The following is a 25,788-nucleotide window of genomic DNA, read 5'->3' on the forward strand; positions in this document are numbered from 1 at the left end:
ATCATCTTCCTCCCAGCATCCCAGGATAACGTTTACCCTCTCTGCATTGTGTCATCCAAAGCATCAGAACAGTTCATCAAAGTATTGTGTGGCATCAGCTCATCAGCTCATTATCGGGCAAAATTAATTCCCAAGCTGGAGGAAACTCCATAATCCCAGAGCCTGTGGAAAAAAGCTGGGAGCTGGGATGAGGGGAGGCTGAGGGGAACAGCAGCAGGAGGAGAAAAACAGCCCTGAAGTGAATGCTGAGAGAGGGAAGTGCAGGAAACCAAAGTTGGAATGGGGATGGGATGGGATCATGGGATGGGATGAGGATGAGGATGGGGTCAAGATGGGGATGAGGATGAGGATGGGGTTGGGGTTGGGATGGGTTCAAGATGGGGTTGGGGATGGGGATGGGGATGAGGATGAGGATGAGGATGAGGCTGGGGTTGGGATGGGGTCAAGATGGGGATGGGCATAGGGATGGGAGTGCCCAGTCCTTGGGGGCACAGGGCAAGAAACCAGAATTAAGTCAGACAAAGATTCACTGTGGGGCAGCACTTCTCGACTCCATGTGGGGATTTTTCCTTCCTCGCTGCAAACCATGGGCAGAGCTCAATAAAAAATTCATCAGGATCATCCCAGGGTGTTGTGTGGTCAGAAGTGAAGCTGTGCCATCCCAAGCAACAAATGACCCTGTGTTTAAGGGACACAGGAGGGCAGCTGGGGTCAGCACTTCCTGCCATGGTTTGCAGTCAGAACAATCCCATGGTGCCACCAGAGGCAACCAATCTTTTTTTTTCTTTTTTTTTTTTCTTTTTTTTTTTTTTTTTTTTGGAAAAGTTGTGTTCCCCTCTATTTCTACCTAGATCACAAACAAAGAGTTTACAAATGATCTAATAAAAATAACCCCCCACTGCAGTCAGCACAGAAAGTTGTTCCAAGGGAAATACATTATGGATACAAATTCCTAAACATTTTCACCACTGCAGTTGTTCCACTCTCAGAAAATGCCACCTCAGTTTCTGGGAAGCAAGGTGCCCCAGCTTTTGGAACAGGGATAACATCACCTGAGGGGCTGGAGGGATGGGCCAGCAAAACTTCAAGCAGGTATTGAATCTCCTAATTCCACCTATCTTTCAATTATTTATTTTTATCATTTCCATTTTCCCATTTCTTGTGTGTGCCTGTGACTGGGGAGTCACCCCAGCACGTGGATGGGCAGAACACACCCGTGCTCTGAATTCCACAACTCCACAGTTCACATGCAGAAGGAAATGAGCTCCTGGATGTTACTGGTATCAAAAGGGAGAGGAATTTCCCCTCCTGCTCCTGCTCTCCTGGCCCAGTGCAGTCCTGAGCTCCCAAATCAGCTGTGACATTCAGCAAAAGCTCCTGCAGAAGGAAATAATCTGTATTTTTCTGCTCTATTGGGTTCTGCAGGGCTGCTGAGTTATTTTGGTTCACAGGAGAATCAAGCACCAGGGAAAGAAAATGGAAAAGGGGGAATATAAAGTGAGGAGCAGGGAGGAAAATCCCCTACAAGGGACACTAAACCACTGCCCCAGAGCAAATGGGATTCTGAGTCCTGCTAGAGAGCCCTGGAAATTCCATAAAAATCCCCAGGATCCTGCAGGATCTCAGTAAAAGCCATGAGGTGCACAGGTCATGAAAACCAGCAGCAAATTGCTGAGCTAACCCCGTTCAGGGCCTGTTTGTGGATTCCCTAACCCTCAATCAACTTTGTTTGATTGAAACACGAGGGGAGGGTGTTGGCAGGAGTGTCCATGTCAGGAGCTGGGGCTGGTGCTGTCCCTGGGATGTGATGGCTTTGTGTCCTTGAGTGAGGCTCTGTCCTATGGAAATCAATTCTCTGTGCCTTTCTCCATGCAGACACCCAGGCAAAGAATAACTCCAAAAGAAATTTCTCTTTTTTCTTTTTTCTTTTTCTCCATGGTGCTCTCTGGGCTTTTGGCTGCAGAGCACATTGACAACAGTCTCTGCTTTCTGAGGGGCTTTCTTTTTCTTCTGGTGTCTTCTTAGCACTCCTCCAGTCAGATACAGAATCATGGTCTGGGTTTAAAAGGGCTTTAAAGCTCATCCAGTGCCACCCCTGCCATGGCAGGGACACCTCCCACTGTCCCAGGCTGCTCCAAGCCCCAATGTCCAACCTGGCCTTGGGCACTGCCAGGGATCCAGGGGCAGCCACAGCTGCTCTGGGCCTCCCCACCCTCACTGGGCAGGATTTTTTATACATTTTATACCTTTTTCCTTCCCTGCTCACAGCTCCAAGCCCACCAGGAGCCCTGTGCTCCATACCTGTGCTCTGATTTTTATTTCCTCAGCCTCTCCCCAGGAATGATTCCAGGCAAGGATGTCAAACCACTCTGTGAAACAGAAATTAAAAGCTCCCCTCTGTGAGGAAGATTTTCTCATCCTAACCACTGACAAAGGGAATCCTGCACAGAGCTGTGTTTTTAAGAGGAGACACACATTTATATAATAGTCATATTTTGCCCCAAGCAACAGGAGGCTTTCAGGAGAGTCAGACAGAGGTCTCCAGCTCCTGCTCACCAAAGCCCTTTGATTCCAGCACAGAGGAACAGGAGCCTGCAGGATTTGGGGTTGGTTTAAATCCCACTGTGAAATGAGGGTGATGTGGCACCTAATGAACCACACTCAGCTCTGCTGGGGTAATCCCTGCAAACCAGCCATCAGACAAAGCCTCTGATACACCAGGATGTCCTGTAAATGGATTTGAGCAGTTACTGATCAGTTATAAATGGATTTGATCAGTTATTGATCAGTTAGAGATGGCTTTGATCAGTTATAAATGGCTTTGATCAGTTACTGTTCACGATGGTTATTCCTGCACTGAAGGGTCTGACACAGCCTCACCCACAGCCCTCTCCCCTCCACTGCCCTGCTGCCCACAGCCTGTGCTTTGAGGAGGAAAATAATAACAAAACGATACAAATCAGCATTGATATGTTCTTTGGAAAACACTTTCCCCAGTCACTGTAAAAAAGAAGAGGAAAGGTGCAGCACTGAAGGGCTTTTACCACACAACAGCAACAAATCATTTTTTCTTCCCCTGCTGCCAAGAGGCAGAAAAAAATCCAGATTTTAATACATCTCTATGATCTCCATCACCTGCATGATCTAAGAAGAAACTCAGTGCAGAATGTGGTGCCAAAGTCTGAGAGCTTTATAGTCCTGGAGTGTGCAAATTCCAGATCACATCTCCCCAGATGCTGGGAATGTTCCAGCTTCAGACTTGGCACCCTGATTCCTGAAAAGGTCCAAACCCCAAAACTCAGCTGCAACACACACCAAATCCCTGACTGACCCCTGGGGTCTGAACACCAAGGCACCAGCGTGTCCCCAAAATCCACAGATTGGCTCAAGCAGGTAAAGATTGAACAAACAAAACAAGTCAACAAAGAAATCAAATGCAAGAAAAGAAAAAACCACCACCAAAAAAAAAATCCCAAACCTGAGATCTTTTAATTGCCTTGAGTTTGAGCTTCCCCTCTCCCCAGTTGCACCAAATGCATTATCAACATTCCCACGTCCCACTCCAGCATTTCCTTGGCCCCAGCAGGTTCCTGATGGCTTTTCTAGGCAGCACAGAAGCGTTGGCTGCCCTGACCCAAATCAATCTAATTCCACAGGTTCACTTCACTCTTGGGCATGGATTCAGAACCATCTCAGGTCAGGGTTTCATGTAGGACTCTACAGAAATATCCCCTGTGGGGAGAGGACAGGTGGGACGTGGGAAGGGGACACAGCGTGATGTGTCACCCCTCTCTCTCAGCAATATCCCCCCAGTGCTAAAATCAACACATCTTCCCTTTTAATATCCAGGTGGGGACGAAAATTCATGAGTGCCTTACCCTGATAAGACGCCCAGCACCAGGTTGAGCATGAAGAAAGAGCCAATGATGATGAGAGGGATGAAGTAAAGCCAGTTCCAGGTATTTCCTGCAGCGTCATTCGTCTGGAAACAACGGGAAAAGGGAGAGACAAACACAAGTGTTATTTCACCTCAGGGAGAAAATAGCACACAGAGCCTGCAGGGCACAGGAGATTCCCCTTGGGATTGCACAGGAGTGTCCCCACTGCTGTCCCGTGTGCTGAAATTCCAGCCAAAGAACTGACATCCCAACATCCACACCGTGATTTTTCCTCAGCTCCAGTGGGGACACCCCTCTGCTGTGTGTGCCAGTGACCTGCTGGGGGATGCAGCTCACAGCTGACACCAGGCTGGGTGGGACGTGGATGTGCTGGAGGGCAGCAGCTCTGCAGAGGGGCCAGCCCAGGGTGGATCCGTGGGGTCACCCCAAAGGGCTGAGGGTCAGCAGGGATCTGTCCTTGGGCCACAGCTCCAGGCTGGGCCAGAGGGGCTGCAGAGCTGGGAAAGGCCTGGGGTGCTGTAACAGTGGCTGGGCATGAGCCCAGGGGTGCCCAGGCAGGCAAGAGGCCACTGGGCTGTACCAGCCACGGTCCAGCAGGACCAGAGCAGTGACCACCCCTGTGCTGGGGCACCTCAAATCCTGTGTCCAGTTCTGGGCTCCTCAAGAAGGACCTGAAGGGGCTGGAGCATGTTCAGGGCAGGGAACAGAGCTGGGGAAGGGGCTGGAGCCCCAGGAGAGGCTGAGGGAGCTGGGAAGGGGCTCAGCCTGGAGAAAAGGAGGCTCAGGGGGGCCCTTGTGGCTCTGCACAACTCCCTGACAGGAGGGGACAGCCGGGGGGGTCGGGCTGTGCTCCAGGGAACAGGGACAGGAGGGGAGGGAACGGCCTCAGGCTGGGCAGGGGAGGTTTAGATTTGGATATTGGGAAAATTCCTTCATGGAAATGCAGCTCAGCCCTGGCACAGCTGCCCAGGGCAGTGGTGGAGTCACATAATTGAAGGGATTTAAAAGCCATGTAGGGGACATAGGTCAAAGGCCTTTTCCAACCTAAACAAATCCACATTTCCAGGCTGACCCTGCTGCAGGACCAGAACACATTTTTAGGTGGCCTAAGCTCTCCACAGCAGCCTCCTCCCTCCCCAGCTCGGCTCCAGCTCCCTCTGCTCAGCATCAGCAGCACATTTCCATCTGAGCTGAGCCACTCCAGCAGGGAACCACAGCCTTCCCTAAAGCCAGGCTGCAGTTAAACCCAGAATCTGCTCACACGGACAAGGAGAGTGCAAGAAACCCAGGATCTCTGGAATGACACAATTCCACATCTGCTCACTCAGCACCTCGGGCTCCTGCCAGCCAAACCCACCCTGAGCAGGCAGCAGTGGGACATGAACAGGAGGGAAGGGTGGTGAGTTTATGACAAAGTTTCTGCATTCATCAGCCACGAGGGAGCTCTCTGGGAAGTGCTGAAAAGGAAAATGCCACATGGCCATTGACAGAATCCCAGTGCTGAGGAAAATGCAAATTCCTCTCTTGTGCAGGAAGAATGCAGCAATCTGAGGATTTGATGTTGGGTGGAAGGAAAGGGAGAAGGGGAGCAAAAGGAAAGTAAAGACCTAAACACATTCCCCTCATCCTTACCCCTCCTCCTGCAGAGGGTAAAGAAAAACAGGAACCCTGAGCTCACCTCCCTCCCCAAAGGCAGAGCCTACAGAGAAGGGCTCAAACACCACCTGGCAAAAACTGCATTAATTCTGATATTGCTGCTTTAACTTATTACCTGTGATGCTTTTTGGTCACTGCTCCCAATCATATTCCCAACAGTAATTTTGCTTGCAGGATTCACAGAAGGAATTGCTTTAAATGTGCTTTACCTCAGCCATGCATGTACTTGGTACCACCCCAAAGTCTCTGTACAGACCTACACCACAGCATTTCTGACAGGTGATAACATTTATAGCACTGATACAAGGAAATTCTTGCATTCTCCTTGTCCTTCTCCCTCCTCTGCAGAGGGTAAAGAAAAACAGGAGCCCTGAGTTCACCTCCCTGCCCAAAAAAACTGCTCTCAAACACCAACAGGCAAAACCTGTTAATTCTAACTGATATTAGTGCTTTTAACTTATCTGTGATGCTTTTTGGCCAGTGTTCCCAATCTCCAAGAATAATTTTGCTTGCAGGACTCAGTAAAGGAAGCACTTTAAATGTGTTTTACCTCAGCTGTGCATGTACTTGGTATCATCTCAAAAGTCTCAAAGATGAACAATGAACCCAAAGTGGCAGAGTATTTCTCCGAGGTGATAACATTTATAGCACTGACACAAGTAAAACCCCTGGGGTTGGTTAACAGGGTACCTGTCTGCACAAATCCTTCCTCCAGGAGGGATCACCATCAGGAATGTCAGTGTCAGTCATCAGTGACTCAGAGGAGAGGAATGAGCACTCACCAACCTCACCACAACCCCCTGCTCAAGGCAGAACCAGCTCGTGAGGGACAAATGGATCTGAGGAGAATCAGGCTGGGAAAACGGGAGCAGAAATGCAGGGGAAGCTCAGAGCTGCCCAGTGAGGGTTTTGAAGGCCTTTGGAATACCTGACATCCCACCCCAACTCTTCATTCCCTGTTTGGTCCTTCCATTCTTCTCTCTCTTTGCTTTCAGCTCTCTCCTTGCCCTGTTCTCCTGCCCTACATCTCTGCAGATGGGCTCGGAGGGAAACTCATCCCCAGAGCTTCCTTCCCAACACACAGGAAAAAGAGGCAGTGATGATGAGAGGGATGAAGTAAAGCCAATTCCAGGTGTTTCCTGCAGCACCATTTGTCTGGAAGCAGAGAAAAGGGAGTGAGGAAGTGCCTGGGGCCATTTTCAGAGCAATCCCAGGGGTTGATATTTAGGGGCTGCTCTTCAGCTCCCATCAATCAAACATCTCTGGTTGCAGCAGGCAGGTCCCATCCAGGGAGGGCTCCATGGGCCCTTCCAGCCCAGGATATTCCACGGTTCTGGGGGCTGGGAATGCTGTCAGCCAGGCAAGGGGGGCTGGAGAGCCCATGGGGAGGAGCTGGAGGAAGGAACAGATGGGAGAAGGGAAAAGCACATAAACATGCACAGGGAGTGCAGAGGGTTCACTGCTGCCAAATGATCGTTTATCATTTATTTCTCCATTTGAAGCCCAAACTTGGCGACAGATCCACAATTCCATGCCATGATCAAAGCCCTTAAAACCGAAATGTGTTGAAATTGGTTGAAATACAACCAGTGAAGCTCCCTTCCCTGAGCATTTGCTGGGTTAGCTCCTGCTCAGGGCAGGGCAGGGCACGGCTCTGTTTGCTCTGCCTCGCTCAGGAGCATCCAGGACAAACTGCACTTTGGATACGGTGACAAACACCAGGCAGAAGTGGTGACAAACTCTGCTCCTGAAAAAGCAGAGCCTTCTTGGATGTGCAGCACCTTCCCCTGTGCTCCCAGGTGAGCTGGAACCAAGCACAGAGTACAGGGAGATGCTTTAATGACTCAAAACCTGTTTGCTGCCAGGAAAATCAAACTCCTTCCCCCAGGGAAAGCCCCCAGAGTCTCACAGGCAGCTCTGTCTGCCCCAAGCCTTTCATGCACAGAGCCACAAAGCTCACTCATTAAACAGGAGGAGCCGAGAGATCAAATCAATTTTTATGTTCCAGCTACAACATTTCACTGCTGTAATGTCTGGCCGTCTGTCAGTGCCACTTGTGCCCACAGAGACGTGACAGGAGGGCAAGAGAAATGAAATACTCAACACAAGGTGCCAGAATTTCAGAATCCAGAAATTCAGGAGGGGCTCTCATTGCCCCTGAGTCTTCTGGTATAAAACAGCCACGGGGCTCTTCATGAGTGCCCACCCCTGGCCCCAGGAGTGCCCTGGGCATGGCAAGATCCACATCCCCTCAATGTGACAGCACAAGGCTCCCCAGCTGCACAGAGGGAAACTGAGGCATCTGAGGGACACTTTCAGGGCCACAGGGATCACCACCTCAAACATTTAAAGGCCACACAAACCCTCCAGCCCCTGGAGTGCTCTCCCTAAAACATCTGAGCTTTGCTCAGCCCACAGCTGCTCCCACCCCTGACCTGGCACTTGTAGCAGGATGCAGCCAGCATGCTAAAATACCCAAATACCCAATTCCCAATTCCCCAAAAGCATCTCTCTACCCTGCTCCAGGTGACTCTGCTCCATCAGCCACCCTGGAGCTGCTGTCCCTGCTCACAGCTGGGTGTCACAGGACAACCTTTCTCTGTTCACTCCCTATTGATACCTTTTGGAATTACCTAAAAACAGAGGGCAGATCAAATGAAGGGAATAAAAAGCAGTTCTATTTATTGAAGGGCCCTCAGGTACATTTGGGGCAGACAAAGCCCCCCAGGGGCTACACCCAAAATGGACAATGGCTCACAGGACTTCACACTTTTATCAGTTTGGTTCATTTGCACATTGGGGTTAATCTTCCAATTACAGCTTCAGGTAATGAAGTCATTTACCCCAAGTTTGCTCCCCCCAAAACTCCCTTTTGTTTCCATCTCTGGGGCCTGAGGCAGTGAGGTGTCCTTGATTGCCAGCCTGGAGAGGAATTGTTGTGTCTGCCCAAAATGGGAGAGCAGCAGCTCACACTGGGTATGGAGTTCAGAGTTATACACTAAAGAACTGCAGGGTTACAAATAGATGGAAAATAGAAAAGCTGAAATCCTGAGGCATTGGAGCACCCAGGGGTTCTCTCCTCCCTCTGTGCAGTGCTGGTGTCCCCAGGCAGTGACAGCCCAGCCCTCTCGGGGCTCAGGGCTCTGGGGGGGAATATTGGCAGCTCTAACACACTCAGAAGCCAAAGGCTGCTGTCCTGCAGGGGCATTAATGCCCTGAGCTGCAGAGCAGGGCATTCTCCAGCACAGCACACGATGCTTCTCCCCCACCAGGCCTTTTGTGAGCTGTCCAAGAGCAGGGCAAGGCCAGGATTAATCCTCACGTTGTGTCTCAGGCACACAGAGCTGTTCAGGCACTGCTTCCCCGTGTTAACACGGTGGCAGCTGTGTCTGTTTATTAATTCATTCCGAGATATGTTTTGAAACAATCGACCTGAAAGCAGCCAACTGCTGATTTCTGTGCTGCAGAGCCCAGAAATGCCTTTGTATCATCTTTCATCTCCTTTCCTGCAGCCCTGGCCATCATCCACCTCCCCAGGGCTGCTCCAAGAGCAATTTCCTCATCCCTGGAAGTGTCCAAGGCCAGCCTGGATGGGGCTTGGAGCAACCTGGGCTACTGGGAACTGTCCCTGCCCAGGGTGGAGGTGGGATGAGGTGATCCTTAAGGTCTCATCCAGCCCAAACCGATCTGGATTCTCATGCTGGGGGTTCTTGTTGCTGCAGGACCAGCAGCAGCTCTGCCACAGCCCCATCCCATCACCAGGAAATGGCCAAAAAAGCCTGGCCTGCTCCAGCATCCTTCTGCCATCCCATTATCCCATCCCAACACCCTCCACTGGCTCCCCAGGGTCTCTGCCTGCTTTTGGCTCCTTGCTCCCCACCCCAGGGAGCCTCAGGGCTCACAGATCATCCCAGGTCCCACTGCTCGATCAAAGGGAGGGGAAGGGACTTCACATAAAATAACCTTTAATGTGGAACACAAACAATTAAGGGGCTGCCACATAAATGAGTGGGGGTCAATAACAGGATTTAATTGGACAGAGAGAGCCAAACACCACAGACCATTTGCTTTTACCGTGTTTATAATCAAAATACAAAATACAGCACACCTAGATTTACTCATCAAATCTAATCAATGGCACAGCCTGACTTATTCAGGGCAATTAAAGGGTAATATTCCCTTAGTTAAGTGCTTCTGCATTGAGAACTCTCAGCTGCCTTGGAGAGATGAACTCTCTTTACCCTCAGTCTGATTTTTCACAACTCTCTTCCTCACCATTTCTGATAATTAGCAAAGCTATTTATGGGTGATTTATTTCTATTTGCTCCTATTCTGACATTTAAATGAACACAAAAATAACTAAGGCTAAAATCAAAAATATTACAAGCATGTACAAGAGCACATGGAAAATGCTTTACGATGAAAACAGGAGAAAAAAAATATCTTATAAACCTCCTGTAGCCTTTCTGACCCAGAAGTGCCACTGAGCCCTGCACTGAGGAGCTCTCTGCTGCAATCCCAGCCTGCCAGGAGGTGAAATTGGGTCCCAGCCAGGTGAAAGGTGAGCAGCTCCCTCACTCCCCAGCAGAGCACTGAGACAAATCCCATTTCTGAAGTGCTGCTCCATACAGAACAGCAGGATCTGCAGAAAGCCTTTCCTTTCTCCCCCCATCCCAGCTGAAATGCCATCTTGGCTCTGCTTTCTCACTCTCACATGTTCCAGTCTGTTTTAGGGAGCATCTGGTGCTCGGCTCTGCAGGGCAGCAGGGCTGGGGGGTGCTGATCCCCCAGAGCCAAACCCAGCTGGCACAGGAACGTCCCCATGGGTGCCCCAGGGCTGTGCCACCACGGGAGGGACATCAGAGCCCGGGCTGCTCCGCGGGAGGGACAAAACCGAAACGGGCTGCATGAAATGAGTGCTTGGAAATGATGCTGTGAGTGCAGAGAGATGGGCTTGGGCTGGGGCTGCAGTGTGAAAAACAGAAACATCTCTGAGTTCCTCAGACAGAGATCCAAATGCAGGGCTGGAATTAAAGCCTTTCGAGAAATTAAAATATATTAAGATGCAGACATGAAATAGAGGTGTAAGCTTCAGTTTTAAGTAAGTAGAAATACTAAGTTGCATAGATATGAAGTAGAAGTATAAATCTTAGTTTTAAGTAAGTAAAAATATGTTTTAAGTGCCTTAAAGAGCAAAAGCCATAGAATCTGGTGTAAAAAACAAGCTTCAGTGAGAGCTCAAAGACATAATAAAAATATAGTAAGACTATTGCTTACATTAATATATTTAAGTATATGAAGCAACCTGTTGGAGTCTGAAAAACAGAGGCCTCTCTGAGTTCCTCAGAGAGAAATCAAAATGCAGGGTATGAATTAAAGCTTTTAGAGAAATTAAAGTATGTTAAGCCACTCATACATGGAATAGAGGTGTAAGTTTAAGTTTTAGATAAGTAAGTAAGTAAGCAAGTTTAAGCAAGTAAGAATATATTTTAAGTGCCTTAAAAAATAAAGGCCCTAGACACCAGTGTAGAAAACAAGTCTCAAAAATAAGTCTCAATGAGAACTCCAAAACACAGTTCTAGACATAATAAAAATATAGTAAGAACATTGCTGACATTTTTCAGATAGAACAGATAGACCATATGCACAGATTAGATGTAAAACTTTCATACTAAGAAATTCGAATTCTAATAGGTTTAGAAGAAATGCTTCAGGTTTGTGTTTTTAGCTCATTGGGTAATTTGTAAATAAGAATCTGTGTATTGGAGTGAGAGCTCTCTTGTTCCTTCTTCCTCCATCATCATCATCATCATCATCATCACCACTACCACCACATGAAGAAGAAGAAGAAGAAGAAGAAAAGAGCAGAAGAAGAAAAGGCCAGGGAGCTTCAGCCCCTGAGACTGCACCAGGCTGCAGCTGCTGCCTCTGCCCAGGACTGTGCACCAGGGAGCTGCTCCTGCTTTATTCAGGGCTCTGCACCAGCTCTAACACGGACTTTAGAGCCTTGGATTCCTGTAGGTGAGCCTGATGTGCTCCTGTAATAAACGACTTTACAGCAACCACCAACTGCTCTGGGCCTTTGGAGATACAAACCCATGACAATCTGGACAGGTTGGGGTTCAGAGCTTCCCCCCAGCCGGGGCCAGTGGGATCAGCTGGGTCAGAGCAGCTGTCCCTGCTCAGAGAGGGAATTCATTAATTCATTCATTCATTAATTCATTAATTCATTGTGCCCCACCAAGCTGCAGAGGACTGGGAGCCAAGCTCAAACACCAATTCTTAGGATTTCACCTGCTTGTGCCTTCTGGGAGGAAAACCCCTCAGCTGGAGGGTAAGTGGGATGGACAGGATTTCAGGAACCTCTAAACTTCATGCAAGGTCCAGACAACAATTTGAGACTGGAGATGCAGCCTTAAGCTGCACCAGGGAAAGTTTAGGCTGGGAATTAGGAAAGAATTCTTCACTGATAGAGGGATTGAGCACTGGAATGGAGTCACTGTCCCTGGAGGTGTTTAAGAGAGGACTGGAGGTGACATCAGGGCCATGGTTTCATTGACAAGGTGCTGTTAGGCCACGGATTGACATCATCAAGTCCAAAGGTCTTTTCCCACCCAGTTCTGGGATTCTGTGATCTGATCTCCTCCCAGAGCACATCCTAACTGTGCCTTTGTGGGGCTTTGGACACCAGGACACATCCCATGGCAGAGGAAGTGTTTCCTGGGAGCCCTTTGGGGTCAGCAGTTGTAGGAAAAGCCCTCAGAGAGTCCCCAGTGGCCTCTGCCCTCCCCTCACATCCAAGCCTGAACTCTGGGAAGAGAACTGCAAACCCCTGGCACATTTACACTCCAATCCCTGCTCCTCTGAGTCTTTGAGCCATTCCACTCTTCCTGTTCACCTTCACACACACCTAGATCACCTCCCCCTTTAGGATTCTCATTTTCCACCTTTTATTTCCCCCGACAGGACTCAGAAAGTGCCAAAGAAGAGTGAAGGGAGAAAATTCCCTCAAATACACAAATCCAGAGCTGGGCTTTCCTCTGAAAGCATCCAAATGCATAAAATCAACCCAAATATGAGAGGACTCCGGGTAAAATCTTCAAAGCTGGCAGCATTTTAATTTTGCACAATAGCAGTAGATGTAGGAACACGTTTTAACTGCAGTTGTTGCAAGCAATTTTAATGTTAATTCAGCCAAGTCTAAATAGAAGCAAATCCTCTCCTTTGTTTCTCCCCTTCTCCAGAGCTGGGGAGGCTGAAAAAGCAGAACCACTGCTGTTTAATTCCTTGATCCAAAGGCTTATGGCACCAATATATCAATACATAAATATGCTAACAGGGTTCCTTGATAAAAAATTCATTCTTTCCCCAGCTAGCATGAACTCACTCAGCTGCTTTATTCATGAGCCTGCCTGGCACTGGGAAAGCTCTGCCACTGTCAAAAATAACAGGCTGGCCGAGGGGCTCTACCTCTTTTTTAATGTTTTTATTTTGATTTTGTAGCCTGTCCTCCTTATCTTTTATTTTTAAACAGCTGTGGGCTTGAATTATGGATGGGAGCTCGGTCCAGGCTGCTCCTGCTGGGGACAGTGAGGCACATTCAGGGTGAGGAAGGGCAGGTCTCTGCCTGGGGCTCTCAAGAGGAAGTTTTGCCCCAGCAAACTCCTGCCCAGCCCCTCTCTGAGCCCCGTGGGCACTTATCTGGAAGAGAAGGAGGATTTAAGGCCAGCTTAGATGAGGCTTGGAGCACCCTGGCCTGGTGGAAGCTGCCCCTGTCCTCAGCAGGGAGGCTGGAATGAGATGAACTTTAAGGTCCCTTTCAATCCAAACCATTCTGTGACTCTCTGAAGGTGCATTTTACACATTTGAGCACAAATCTAGAAGCCACAGAGCTCATGAGACCAATTCCAACAGTTTCACAAAATGTGGCTCAAGCTGAGATGCTACAGGGGCAGCCAGTTCATCCAGCAAAACTCCAAATATTCTGATTTCCACCAGCAGTGCCTCAGTCACTCATCTTCAGGTTTCTCTGAGCACACAAAACTTGTATTTTCTGGAGAAAAAGGAGAGCACAGGAACTCTTGGGGTTGGGAGGGAAGGAAGGATTCGAGGGAGGGAGGGAGGGAGGGAGGGAGGGAGGGAGGAAGGAAGGAAGGAAGGAAGGAAGGAAGGAAGGAAGGAAGGAAGGAAGGAAGGAAGGAAGGAAGGAAGGAAGGAAGGAAGGAAGGAAGGAAGGAAGGAAGGAAGGAAGGAAGGAAGGAAGGAAGGAAGGAAGGAAGGAAGGAAGGAAGGAAGGAAGGAAGGAAGGAAGGAAGGAAGGAAGGAAGGAAGGAAGGAAGGAAGGAAGGAAGGAAGGAAGGAAGGAAGGAAGGAAGGAAGGAAGGAAGGAAGGAAGGAAGGAAGGAAGGAAGGAAGGAAGGAAGGAAGGAAGGAAGGGGCTCTGGAGTCAATTCAGTGCTCTCTGGACATGTTTTTCTTACTCTGCAAAGGCTTCAGGTGCCTGAAGAGCCAAAGCTGTCCCCAAATGTGGGGCAAGGCCCAAAGTCACTGCAAATAACAACAGCCCTGAGGATAATGCACAGGCTTCCTCATCATCCTAATGCAGATCCTGATTCTTCTTGATTTTCCCTCTAAATATTGCCAGCAAAGATTCCTAAGACATTTCCAGTAGCAGAAAATTGATTCAATGATTTAAAGCCTTGATTCCATTGTATAAAATCATAACCAAGGGCTGTTGCACACCTGCATTCTCCAGCAGAGGATTGGGAATGAGCAGAGTATGGATTTATTTAGGTTAGGCCACCTTCTCATTCTTGTCTTCTAATGAGACACCTCCAGCAGTTCAGCTTTTCCTTAATTATGAGCAAAAAATATCCTTGTACAGAAATCTATGGCTCAGGAGCTGGAGCTGAGAGCTCAGTCCCACAGAACTGAGAGCACAGCAAAGCCCCCAGGCCCTTCAGCCTTTTGTCAATGCAATCCCTACTCAGAACAAGATTCCAAAGGTCTTTTATCCCTCTCATTTCCCTGCTTCAGACAAAAGAGAACAAAAGCCAATTGGGCACGATCCTCTTGGCTCCATCTAAAGATGTCTCACAAGGTTTTGTGAAGACGTTTTAAATAAAAATTACTATCTGCTATGGGAAAGAAAAAAAAGGTTTTTCCTAACCACAAGCTTTGCCAAGTTGTTCCAAATTTGAATGAAAACTGCCTGTGAAATTCCAAATTGAAGTGTGAAATATTTACTACAGTGTATATTCATTAAGCCTGCAAAAAATGATGAGAGCAGCTCGAAGCTGCTCCTCTCTGGATTCCAGGGGGAAGAAACATCCTGGGAACAGGGAGGAACAGCAAAGGTTTTGCCAGAGACCAGTTAATAAACAAACCAACCCCAGAAGGGGCAGGGACACCCCGGGTTTTTTTGGGATGAGCTGCTTCCCACAGTTCCTGGGTGATTTTCCTCCCCTGCAAGGGATTTGCTGGATTTTACAATCATAGAATGCTTTGGGTTGGAAGGGACCTTAAAACCCATCTGATCCCTCCCCTGCCATGGGCAGGGACACCTCCCACCATCCCAGGTGGCTCCAACCCCATCCACAACCTGGCCCTGGACACTGCCAGGGATGGTGTGTGGAAACACAAGAAAGAATAAAAGTGTTGCTGTAATAAAAAGTGGGTTAAAAATTTCCTATTAAAGGCTCTGTCATGCCAGGAAATTCTATCCTTTGGAGGAAAAACAACAGATTAACCAAGATGTGATGGCTGCCCTATCCCTGGCAGTGCCCAAGGCCAGGCTGGATGGGGCTTGGAGCAAGCTGGGAGGGTGGGAGGTGTCCCTGCCATGGCAGGGGTGGCACTGGGTAAGCTTTAAGGTCCCTTCCAACCCAAAGCATCCCAGGATTCCAAGAAAAGAAGCAGGGAGGCTGGAATCTCAGCAGTGGCAGACAGAGAACCATGGCACCCTCTGGCCCTGAGCAGCTTCAGCTCCCCCATGGAGCCCAACAGGCTGACCACAGGTGACCCCTGCCCCACACACTGTGCTCCCTCATCCTGCTGGTGACAAGCACACAGCCAACCTTGTGCCATCTGTGCAGCCCCCCAAGCCCAGCACCCCCTGAGCTGCCTTGTCCCCACATGGAGCCTCCAGCTCATCCCACCACAGCAGCACCCAGCATTGTCCCATTCCAGCAGCTTCCCTGTCTGCCCTGCACCCATGGGAGCTGTTGATTAAAGAGCAAAAATCTTCTCCCAGAGCCCCTACAGCCTCTTCTGTTGAGATTTGCAACTCCTGTCAGAACTAGAAGATCCAGTGAAACCTCCATCTGTGTTTTCTCAGTGTCACTGCAGCCCCTGGTGCAGCAGGGATGGCAGAGCACTGGCACGTTCTGAAAGCACCCAGCTGCCTTCTCATCCTGGGCAGGAAAGCAATTGTCAGGCACGTTCAGAGCTGTTTGTACCCTGGGTGCTTTCATGCTGTTGAGCTGCAAGTGGATTTCTTCAGCTGCAGGTTTTTTTCTTGGCAAGCCCCCACCATTACTCTGCTGTTCAGAGAGGTTTCTTTGCTTTTCAGAGAGCAATTGCTGCCTCGGAGAGACTCTTGAAGTTTGTCTGATATATGTCACTCTCCTGCTGTATATCTGAAATGTCTCCTATTAAACCTGGAGGTGGCCACCCCACAGTCATTTTGAATAAATCTTCCCTGAGACATTAAATCAAGCCCAGAAGATTCAGGGAGGTGCTTCAGCTCCTGCTCAGCTTCACACATTTGCTCAAGTGCTGTTCTGAGCAGGGTCATTGCTGGAGCAGGGTTGAAATGTCTCAGTCCTGTCAGGCTGGGAGGGAATGCCCAGGTGGGCATGGGGTCAGCCAGGCTGTGTTCCCACATGGATGGAGACCCAGGCGTGGGCACAAACGTGCAGCACTCTTGGCATTTGAATATTGCAAAGCCATGTTAGCCTTAGGCTTGCTCCACACACTTCCTATCCCAGCATCTCTGGGTTCCTGCAAACCTTCCAGAGGAGCAAAGCCTCCATCCCTTAAAGGAGCTGGGAATTCAGTCCTTTGGCAAACAGGCCCTGCAGATTCCAGGAGGAAAGCAGGAATTATGGATATCAGCCTGGGCAGAACTGGGGCTGGTGTGGGATTCTTGTGCTGACAGCTCACACAGGATCCATCAGCTCTGCAGATTCCTCCTTTTAAGCTTGTGCTGCTGGTTCAGTGCTCCACGAGGGATTTTTCCTACAAATCCCTGGATGCTCACACCAATTTATTACACTCCTGGACTGCTACACTCAACCAGGTCTCATTAGTAGCAAGTTTGTTACTCCAAAGCCTGGAGTGAGGCTTCTCCCTGGGGAAAAGGGAGTTGAGAAATCCACTCCATCTGCTGCTCAGGAGAGTTTGGATACAAAGCTCCAGGGAGGGGTTTAAGACATGGAGAAATTTGGTATTTTTTACACACATGGGTGGTAGGTGAGTCTGTTTACACAAGAATTTCTGAAATTTGAGATGCTGACATGTCTGTCACACACCACTGATCAGCTAAGTGAATGAAGTTTGACCTGAAAGACTGATTTTTCTACATAATAATAAATCTGATACTCAAAAAACCACAGGTTGTAACAACACAATGGGATGGAGGAAGCTTAAATGCAGCAGGAAACATGGATGAAATCCACATCTCAGCTGGAAAAAGTCTGTGTGCCAACAGCAGGGGTGTCAGGGGACATGGGGGACACACAGCCACGTGTGGGCTCTCTCTGCTGGGATGGGTTTCACACAGCCTGAACTCCCACTGTGGCTTTGTGCTCAAGTCCATCGTTGGGTTGAGCTGGTTTGGGGTTTTTGTGCAAGGGTTTGGTCACCCCGAATGTGTCCCTGCCTTCCAGTACCCCTTCTACAAAAGCACCATCCACAGGAGAGGTTTTTCCTTTCTTCCCCCCCAGCCTTTCCCTCTCAAACCAGCCCTGCACTCAGAGCTGCTGCCAGGCTCTTGGCTGCCTGCTCCAAACTCTGCCATCACTGCCCTACTTTCCTGCAGATGATTGGTGATACTGAGCCACAAAATCTACAAAATCAACATTAACCCCACAGCTCCAGGCTGGGAATTATCATTTATGTGCACGCCAAAGGTGGCTGGTTCTTATTAGCAAATTCAAATCACCCTAACTCGATAGTGAGTGCAATTGAGCACTAACAGCATTAGGAGATTTTTCTCTCCTTCATGAAGCTGCAGGGAGAAAGAGAGAGAGCACAATTCCAGCGTGGCACAGCTCAGGAGCTCAGTTCCCATCTCCATCACGGGTGCATGACACCAGCATGTGACACGTGTCCTGCTGGCTCTGTCCCCAGCACGTCCCACAGGGACAAGAGAAGTTCAGCGCTGCTGAGCATCAAGTCCCGAGGGTAACCTTTCCCTAGGTCAGGGCTGCAGGGGATTTTACACTGAATGTGAGGCACAGCTGAGGCAGGTGCTGTGTGCTCCTGGCTCCGAGATGCTCGAAAAAGCTGAGATCAGAACAGGCTCTGCTGCAGGCAAAACCACGGTGACATTTCTTCACACACCTGTGGGCATTGCACGTTTCAGCATTCATTTTTCACGTTTTGGCTCCTCCCTTCCCACATGTGCTCCATTACTGGACTCCCCAGAGGGTGCTGGGCACTGCCCAGGCTCCCCAGGGAATGGGCACGGCCCCGAGGCTGCCAGAGCTCCAGGAGCGTTTGGACAGCGCTGCCAGGGATGGACAGGCTGGGATTGTTGGGGGGTCTGGGCAGGGACAGGATTCGAGGCTCCTTTCAGCTGTGATTCCCTGATCTCCACCTCTCCAAAGACCCAGCTGAATCCTGAGCTGTGTCCCAGGGGAAGCAGAGCACCCCTGTTCTCATGTGCTCTTACCACCAAGGCTGGCACAGCCCCTGCTCTGTTTCACTTCCAGCCCTGGATTCTGACACCTCACACTCACCTGGGGCAAAACTTCATCCTTGGACACGACAGGGAATGCAGAGACAACAAAGGAACAATGTCAGAAATGTGCTGTGGGATTCAGAGTGGCAGAACAAAGCCTCTCCTTGTCCTTATTTTCCCTGTTAATGTAAGGAAAACCCTTCAGCAGCTTTTCCTTTTGCTGCCCGCTCACACTTTTGCTGGTTAAACAGCTTTGCTGCTCAATATTTATTCACGAGGAGAGCTGATGGATGAAGAGAGTGATCACAGGAGGCTGGACCCACCCTAAACCTCCTCACACCACTGCAGCCAGCCCCAGGACACACAGGCAAGACTGCAAACACAACACTCCTTCTCACGCCTCTCACTCTTTAACAATTGTGGGCCTGTGATTTAGTGGATTGGTCTCAGGTCACTTCTAACAGAGAGCAGCCCAACTGCTCATCAGGTGTGTGAGGAGAGAAGAGTAATTCCAGTGCCACCCAGCAATTCCAGTGCCACCAGTGACACCCAGCAATTCCAGTGCCACCATAAACACAGCAATTCCAGTGCCACCCAGCAATTCCAGTGCCACCAGTGACACACAGCAATTCCAGTGCCACCAGTGACACCCAGCAATTCCAGTGCCAGCTGCAGAGTCCCACAGGCTCTGCTGGAGCAGTCACTGCACCCCCAGATCAGCTGGGACAGTCCCCCTGAGCGAAGCCAAGTGCAGCTCCCCAGGAAACCACAATCTGAGCAAAGGGCCAGCAACAAGACACTGAAGGCACCTGTAAGCCTGAACTGGGTTCAGAGGAGCTTCAAGTGTGGAGGTTCTTGAGCCCTGAGGAATCTCAGGGGCAGCCAGGGAGCAAAGAGGAACCTTCACCCAGGTGTGAGATGAGGGGATGTGCTTTGTGGGATTTATTTCCCTTCTCTTTCTATAGCACATTCAAACTGCACCCTCACAGCACTCTCCTGGAAATCACCTCATGGTCCAGGTAAGCAGTGCTGGTCACATCCAAACTCCTCCTGAGGAGCATCACCTCGGATCCCCCAGCTCACAGTGAGTGATGGAGACCAAGAGTTAAAGTTTGATCTTCATAAATAAACCTTTCACTGGCACAGGGTGCCCAGAGCAGCTGTGGCTGCCCTTGGATCCCTGAAAATGTCCCAGGCCAGGCTGGACACTGGGTTTGGAGCAGCCTGGGACAGTGGGAGGGGTCCCTGCCCATGGTGGAGGTGGAACAAGATGAGTTTTAAGGTCCCTTCCAACCCAACCATTCCATGCTTCTCTGAAACACCCCAAAAAGACAAATGTGAGCTCCCCAAACTGGGACAACAGAGTCTCTCCTGCCCCTACGGCCCCAACACCAACTCACCAACAAAACCATCTCTGGGCTGGGCTGGAAATGGAACAACAATTACATTCCAGCTTCTCATTTCTGTATCTTCTTAGGAATAAAGAAATTCAAAGGCACAAAAAGGAATGAAAAATACCGAGTGAATCATAAGCTATTTTAATTCAGGAAGGGTAAAGTTCCAGTTGGGATCCAATTTAAGGTAGATTTCTATCTTGTTTGAACTGTTCATCCCTACTCACAAGCATATTAGGTTAGGCCCAGTGCACAGTCTTGGAAGACCCACTGGACACTAATATTTGTCAGTAGGAAATAGAAGAAACATGAAAATCTCTTGCCATTAAGATCAAAAGAGAGTGAGGGTACACTTTGACATTTCTCCTCTCCTGCAAGGAGCTCCTGTTTTGCAAAGCAAATTCCACTGTGGAGCTTTGAGTTCCTGGAGAGGAAGGAGGAAAGGTGAAAGCCCAGCTCACTGAAAGCCAGCACCGAGGCTTCTGACAGCTCCAGGTGAGCAGGTTTGACCCCTGGGACCACAAACACAATTCTCAGTTCCTTGGAAGTTCCTGGTGCACCTCACAGAGCAGAGCAGAGCAAACTGTGCTGGCTGGAGGACAGCGAGGAGCCCCCACCCCTTCCCAATCCACTGAGGATCACACAGAAAGCTCTGAGCTCCAAACTCATCCCTGCCAGGTCCCTCAGGAAGGCTCCCAGCTGGCTCCTCTTTGTAAGGAATGCTCAGACTAGCAAAAGAATCTTTTTAATTGAGGAATTCATGTGCAGGCACAAAAGTTTTCAGGCTTTTCTCATTTTGCAAAAAACCAGGAGCTCCCCATGGCAACCAGTGGAGGGTTTGATGATGGACAATAAGGTTTTTGCATGGGCAAAACTGGGAATTACTGCTCAGAAAAGGAAACCAGAGTTGTACTATTGTCTCTTTAAAAGGTTTTCCACCTCCACAGAGCCCATATTAGCAACAGATGAATCACTGTCATTCACAAACACCAAGCACGTAAACAAGAGGATCTAAAAAGATCCAGAAATTATCTTAATTTGAAAATGAGACCTGGAGGGAAAGCAGGGCTCAGGAGGAGTCAGATCCCAGGGCAGCACAGCTTCTCTTGCTGATGGCATTTATTCCTCCCACCCCAAAGATTTCTTCACCCAGACTCTGCCCTTGGAGTCCATCCCTGGAGATATTCTCCCTGAGCAGCACCAGCACCCCCAGCTCCAGCAGCCCCTGGTTCTTGTCAGAGCCCTGCTCAAAGCAAATTCAGCAATACTTGGCATATCCATACCCTTCATGGGGATAATGAATAAATCCCATCATGAGTAATGAATAAATCACATAATGGGCCCCAGAGCTGATCTGAGCAGTTAAGTGGGTCCTTGCTGTCCCAGCCTCAGCAGCAACCTGTGGTGTCCCATGTCACCCCAAGGCCAGTGGGATGCTCCAGGTGAACACCACAAGCTCAAAGGGCCACCCTGAGCCAGAGAGCCCAGAGCAGAGACTGCCCCAGCAGCACCACACCAGAACAATTAATGCAACCAATTAATGCTGAATGCACACTGCAGAGACACAACTCCTGCCACGGCCCAGCCTGGCCCTGGGCTGGTTCCAGCCTGGAACTGGGCTGGTCCCAGCCTGGCACTGGGCTGGTCCCAGCCTGGCCCTGGGCTGGCCCCAGCCTGGAACTGAGCTGGTCCAAGCCTGGAACTGGGCTGGTCCCAGCCTGGCCCTGGGCTGGCCCCAGCCTGGAACTGGGCTGGTCCAAGCCTGGAACTGGGCTGGTCCAAGCCTGGAACTGGGCTGGTCCCAGCTGCACCAAGTCAGGTCTAGGGCATGTGGCCCCTGAGCAGCATTGTCCCCACAAAAGCTGCTGCTGTAGCAGATTCTTCCCTTATTTCGTGGTCCAGAAAATGCTCTGGACATTCTTCTAATGTCCAGAATGTTCTGGCACGTTCTTCTAAGAAAGAAGTCGAGTCTGACCTATCTGCACTGGGCTGGACTGAAAACCTGGTCACAGCAGTGGGCTCCTACCCTGAGGAAAACCCTTGGCTTACTCTGTTTTAATACATTCCCAGCTGATGCTGAAGCTTGGAATTAGCAGGAGGTGCTGCATTTGCTGGAAAAAATGTTCTTTTCCATCAGCAACTTTCCCAAATCACCTGTTGCTCCCTGGGCACTTTTGAGCACAAACCAACCACAGCTGAGACGAGCCTGCAGCTCCCAGAAGAGCTTGGTTGGAGTCATTGCTCCAATGCTTTTGTGCTGCTGAGGCAGCAAGGCCTTTTCCCCAGCTTATCATTGAAGAATTTCACCCTGCTGATGATTCAGCCTCTTTGCTCCAGGCATAAATCACCTCCCAGAAAAAGCCTTGCTAGAAAGCTTTCATGGGCCCCAATTAAAAGGAAAAGTCTCTGAAAGTATAAACAATGGATCAGCCAGGAAAAAAACGGGCTGAGATTGGTGAACTTGCTTTCCCCTTGCTCTCCTGATCCCTCAGTTTATCACAGGACAAGGAGAGAATATTTACAAGGCACATTTCTGACTGCAAAGGCTGTGCTGAAGCCTTTAAGGCTGTGACTTTCTATATCTGTAGGAAAGCTGGGTCTGGACCACCTATAAAGTCACCTCAGTCCTTGGGGAATGGCTGAATAATCCTTCACAACAAACCCTTTGCTTTCAACAGCCCCGAGCCAAGCCATCAAACCCCAACCCCTCTTTCCTGAACACTTTTGACACCAAACTCCTCAGTTTGCCTGGTGCCACCACAGACCAACCTTTCCAGCCACCAACCTGCTCCCAGGACACAGCAAAGCCTCCCAGATTTCAATGAATGCTGCACTGGTGAAGCACATCCCACCAGTGACTGATCCCTGACATCCCCACTCCAGACTGAAACCCTGGCTCCCCTGGACACCCCCAGCACAGCAGGAAGGGGGGATGATGACAAAGCCCTGTTGATGCAGGACAATCAATCCAGCAGGAAATGAATGGGCCATTAAGGAAGAAGTTGTAACCTCAGCCTTCCCTAATGGGTCTCAGTCCCAGACTGCCTGGCTGCACAGGGATTTGGGTCCCAGCAGGGCTGGCTGCTCCAACAGCAGCAAAGGAGGGGTTTGGACGAGCAAGGGGACAAACCTGCCCCAACCAGAGCCAGCCTGTGGTGGTGGCACACACGGGAAGGGGTGAAGGAAGGGCTCAGCTAAGCCTGAGGATCAGCAGCTTTTATAGAATCCCAGATTTGGGTTCAAGGGACTGTAAAGATCATCTTGTTCCATCCCTGCCATGGGCAGGGACCCCTCCCACTGTCCCAGGCTGCTCCCAGCCCCAATGTCCAACCTGGCCTTGGGCACTGCCAGGGATCCAGGGGCAGCCACAGCTGCTCTGGGCACCCTGTGCCAGGGCCTGCCCACCCTGCCAGGGAACAATTCCTGCCCAATATCCCATCCAGCCCTGCCCTCTGGCAGTGGGAGCCATTCCCTGTGTCCTGTCCCTCCATCCCTTGTCCCCAGTCCCTCTCCAGCTCTCCTGGAGCCCCTTTAGGCCCTGGCAGGGGCTCTGAGCTCTCCACACAACCTCTTCTGTGTTTTTCTCTGTGTCCATAGGGGAGCTGCATTGTTCCCAACTTCATGGCCTCCTCTGGACTTGCTCCCACAGTTCCATGTCCTCGTTATATTGGGGCACCAGAACTGTGTGTTTTTCCCTGCTTTCATGAGTTAGCAGCAGAAAAAGCTCCAGCCTTTTTTCTTACTAATGCTTAATCACAGTTTACACAGACCACATCTTGCCTCCCATGGTCCCAGAGCCTTTTGCAAATCTTAATTAAGCAAAAGATTAAAAGTAGGTCCACAGCTCAGCTCTGATGAGTATCCTGCATCAGGGGAATGCTGCTCTCCTTGAGGAGACCAGAGCCTGGGGCTGACAGAGAAACTTCTCCTGATAAAATTTTCCTGACAAAAAACTATTTTCCTCAGCAGTGGAGAACTCAGATGGTGAATCAGAGCTCCCTGAACAAGGAATGACCTCTGACACTCCCCCTTTGCCTGTCTGAGCACTTACTCTACCAGTTCTGGATTCAAGAGGAAACATCTGCCAGATTCTTCCCAGGCTGGGTCCAGTAGGGATCAGCCTGGTTCAAGCAGCAAACCTGGGCAGGTTCTGCACTGCCTGGAGCTGCATGGATGATGGATGGATGATGGATGGATGATGGATGGATGGATGGATGGATGGATGATGGATGATGATGGAGGATGGATGGATGATGGATGGATGGATGGATGGATGATGGATGATGGATGGATGATGGATGATGGATGGATGGATGGATGATGGATGATGGATGGATGATGGATGATGGATGATGGATGGATGGATGATGGATGATGGATGATGGATGATGGATGGATGATGGATGGATGGATGATGGATGGATGGATGGATGATGGATGGATGATGGATGGATGGATGATGGATGATGGATGGATGGATGATGGATGGATGATGGATGGATGGATGATGGATGATGGATGGATGATGGATGGATGATGGATGATGGATGGATGATGGATGGATGATGGATGGATGATGGATGGATGGATGGATGGATGGATGATGGATGGATGATGGATGATGGATGGATGATGGATGGATGATGGATGGATGATGGATGATGGATGGATGATGGATGATGGATGGATGATGGATGATGGATGGATGGATGGATGATGGATGGATGGATGGATGGATGGATGGATGATGGATGGATGATGGATGGATGGATGATGGATGATGGATGGATGATGGATGGATGATGGATGGATGATGGATGATGGATGATGGATGGATGATGGATGGATGGATGGATGGATGGATGATGGATAGGGATGGATGGATGGATGATGGATGATGGATGGATGATGGATGGATGGATGATGGATGGATGATGGATGGATGGATGATGGATGGATGATGGATGGATGATGGATGGATGGATGATGGATGATGGATGGATGATGGATGGATGGATGATGGATGATGGATGATGGATGATGGATGATGGATGATGGATGATGGATGATGGATGATGGATGGATGGATGATGGATGATGGATGGATGATGGATGGATGATGGATGATGGATGGATGGATGATGGATGGATGGATGGATGGATGGATGGATGGATGGATGATGGATGGATGGATGATGGATGATGGATGGATGATGGATGGATGGATGGATGGATGGATGGATGGATGGATGGATGGATGGATGATGGATGATGGATGGATGATGGATGGATGGATGGATGGATGGATGGATGGATGGATGATGGATGATGGATGGATGGATGGATTCTATCTACAGAGGAGTGGCCAGGATGAGGGAGATGATTCCCCCACTTGGGGTTCTGTGTCCAGGTCTGGGGTCCTCAGCACCAGGAGGACCTGGAGCTGCTGGAAGAAGTTCAGAGCAGACCACAGAGATGCTCCAAGGGCTGGAGCCCCTCTGCTCTGGAGCCAGGCTGGGAGAGCTGGGGGTGCTCACCTGGAGAGGAGAAGGATCCAGGGAGAGCTCAGAGCCCTTCCAGGGCCTAAAGAAAATTATGAAAAGGAGGGAGAGGAACTTTTTATATGGGCAGAGTGACAGAACATGGGGCAACGATTTCAAAGTGAAAGAGGAGAGTTAGATGGGATCCTGGGGAGAAATTCTCCCTTGGGAGGGTGAGCAGGCCCTGGCACAGGGTGCCCAGAGCAGCTGTGGCTGTCCCTGGATCCCTGGCAGTGCCCAAGGCCAGGTTGGACATTGGGGCTTGGAGCAGCCTGGGACAGTGGGAGGGGTCCCTGCCATGGCAGGTGTTGCAATGGGATTATCCCTTCCAACCCAAGCCATTCTATAATTCTATGAATTCACTGCTGTTATTTGTGCACAGCCTGACAATGCAT

General features: G+C 49.8%; 1 protein-coding gene across 11 annotated transcripts in view; it reads right to left on the bottom strand.

Annotated features, from left to right (window-relative positions):
- The window catches only part of CACNA1B (calcium voltage-gated channel subunit alpha1 B), a 294,097-nt gene that overhangs the window by 154,649 nt on the left and 113,660 nt on the right, over window positions 1–25,788 (bottom strand). For all 11 annotated transcript variants that reach the window (XM_088177578.1, XM_088177577.1, XM_088177583.1 and 8 more), the window contains exon 7: window positions 3,879–3,982. In XM_088177578.1, coding sequence (XP_088033704.1) covers window positions 3,879–3,982 — 104 coding nt within the window. The remainder of the gene's footprint in view (window positions 1–3,878; window positions 3,983–25,788) is intronic.

This window comes from Sturnus vulgaris, chromosome 22 (assembly GCF_052056855.1).
Source record: "Sturnus vulgaris isolate bStuVul1 chromosome 22, bStuVul1.hap1, whole genome shotgun sequence".
Classification (NCBI taxonomy): Eukaryota; Metazoa; Chordata; class Aves; order Passeriformes; family Sturnidae; genus Sturnus; species Sturnus vulgaris.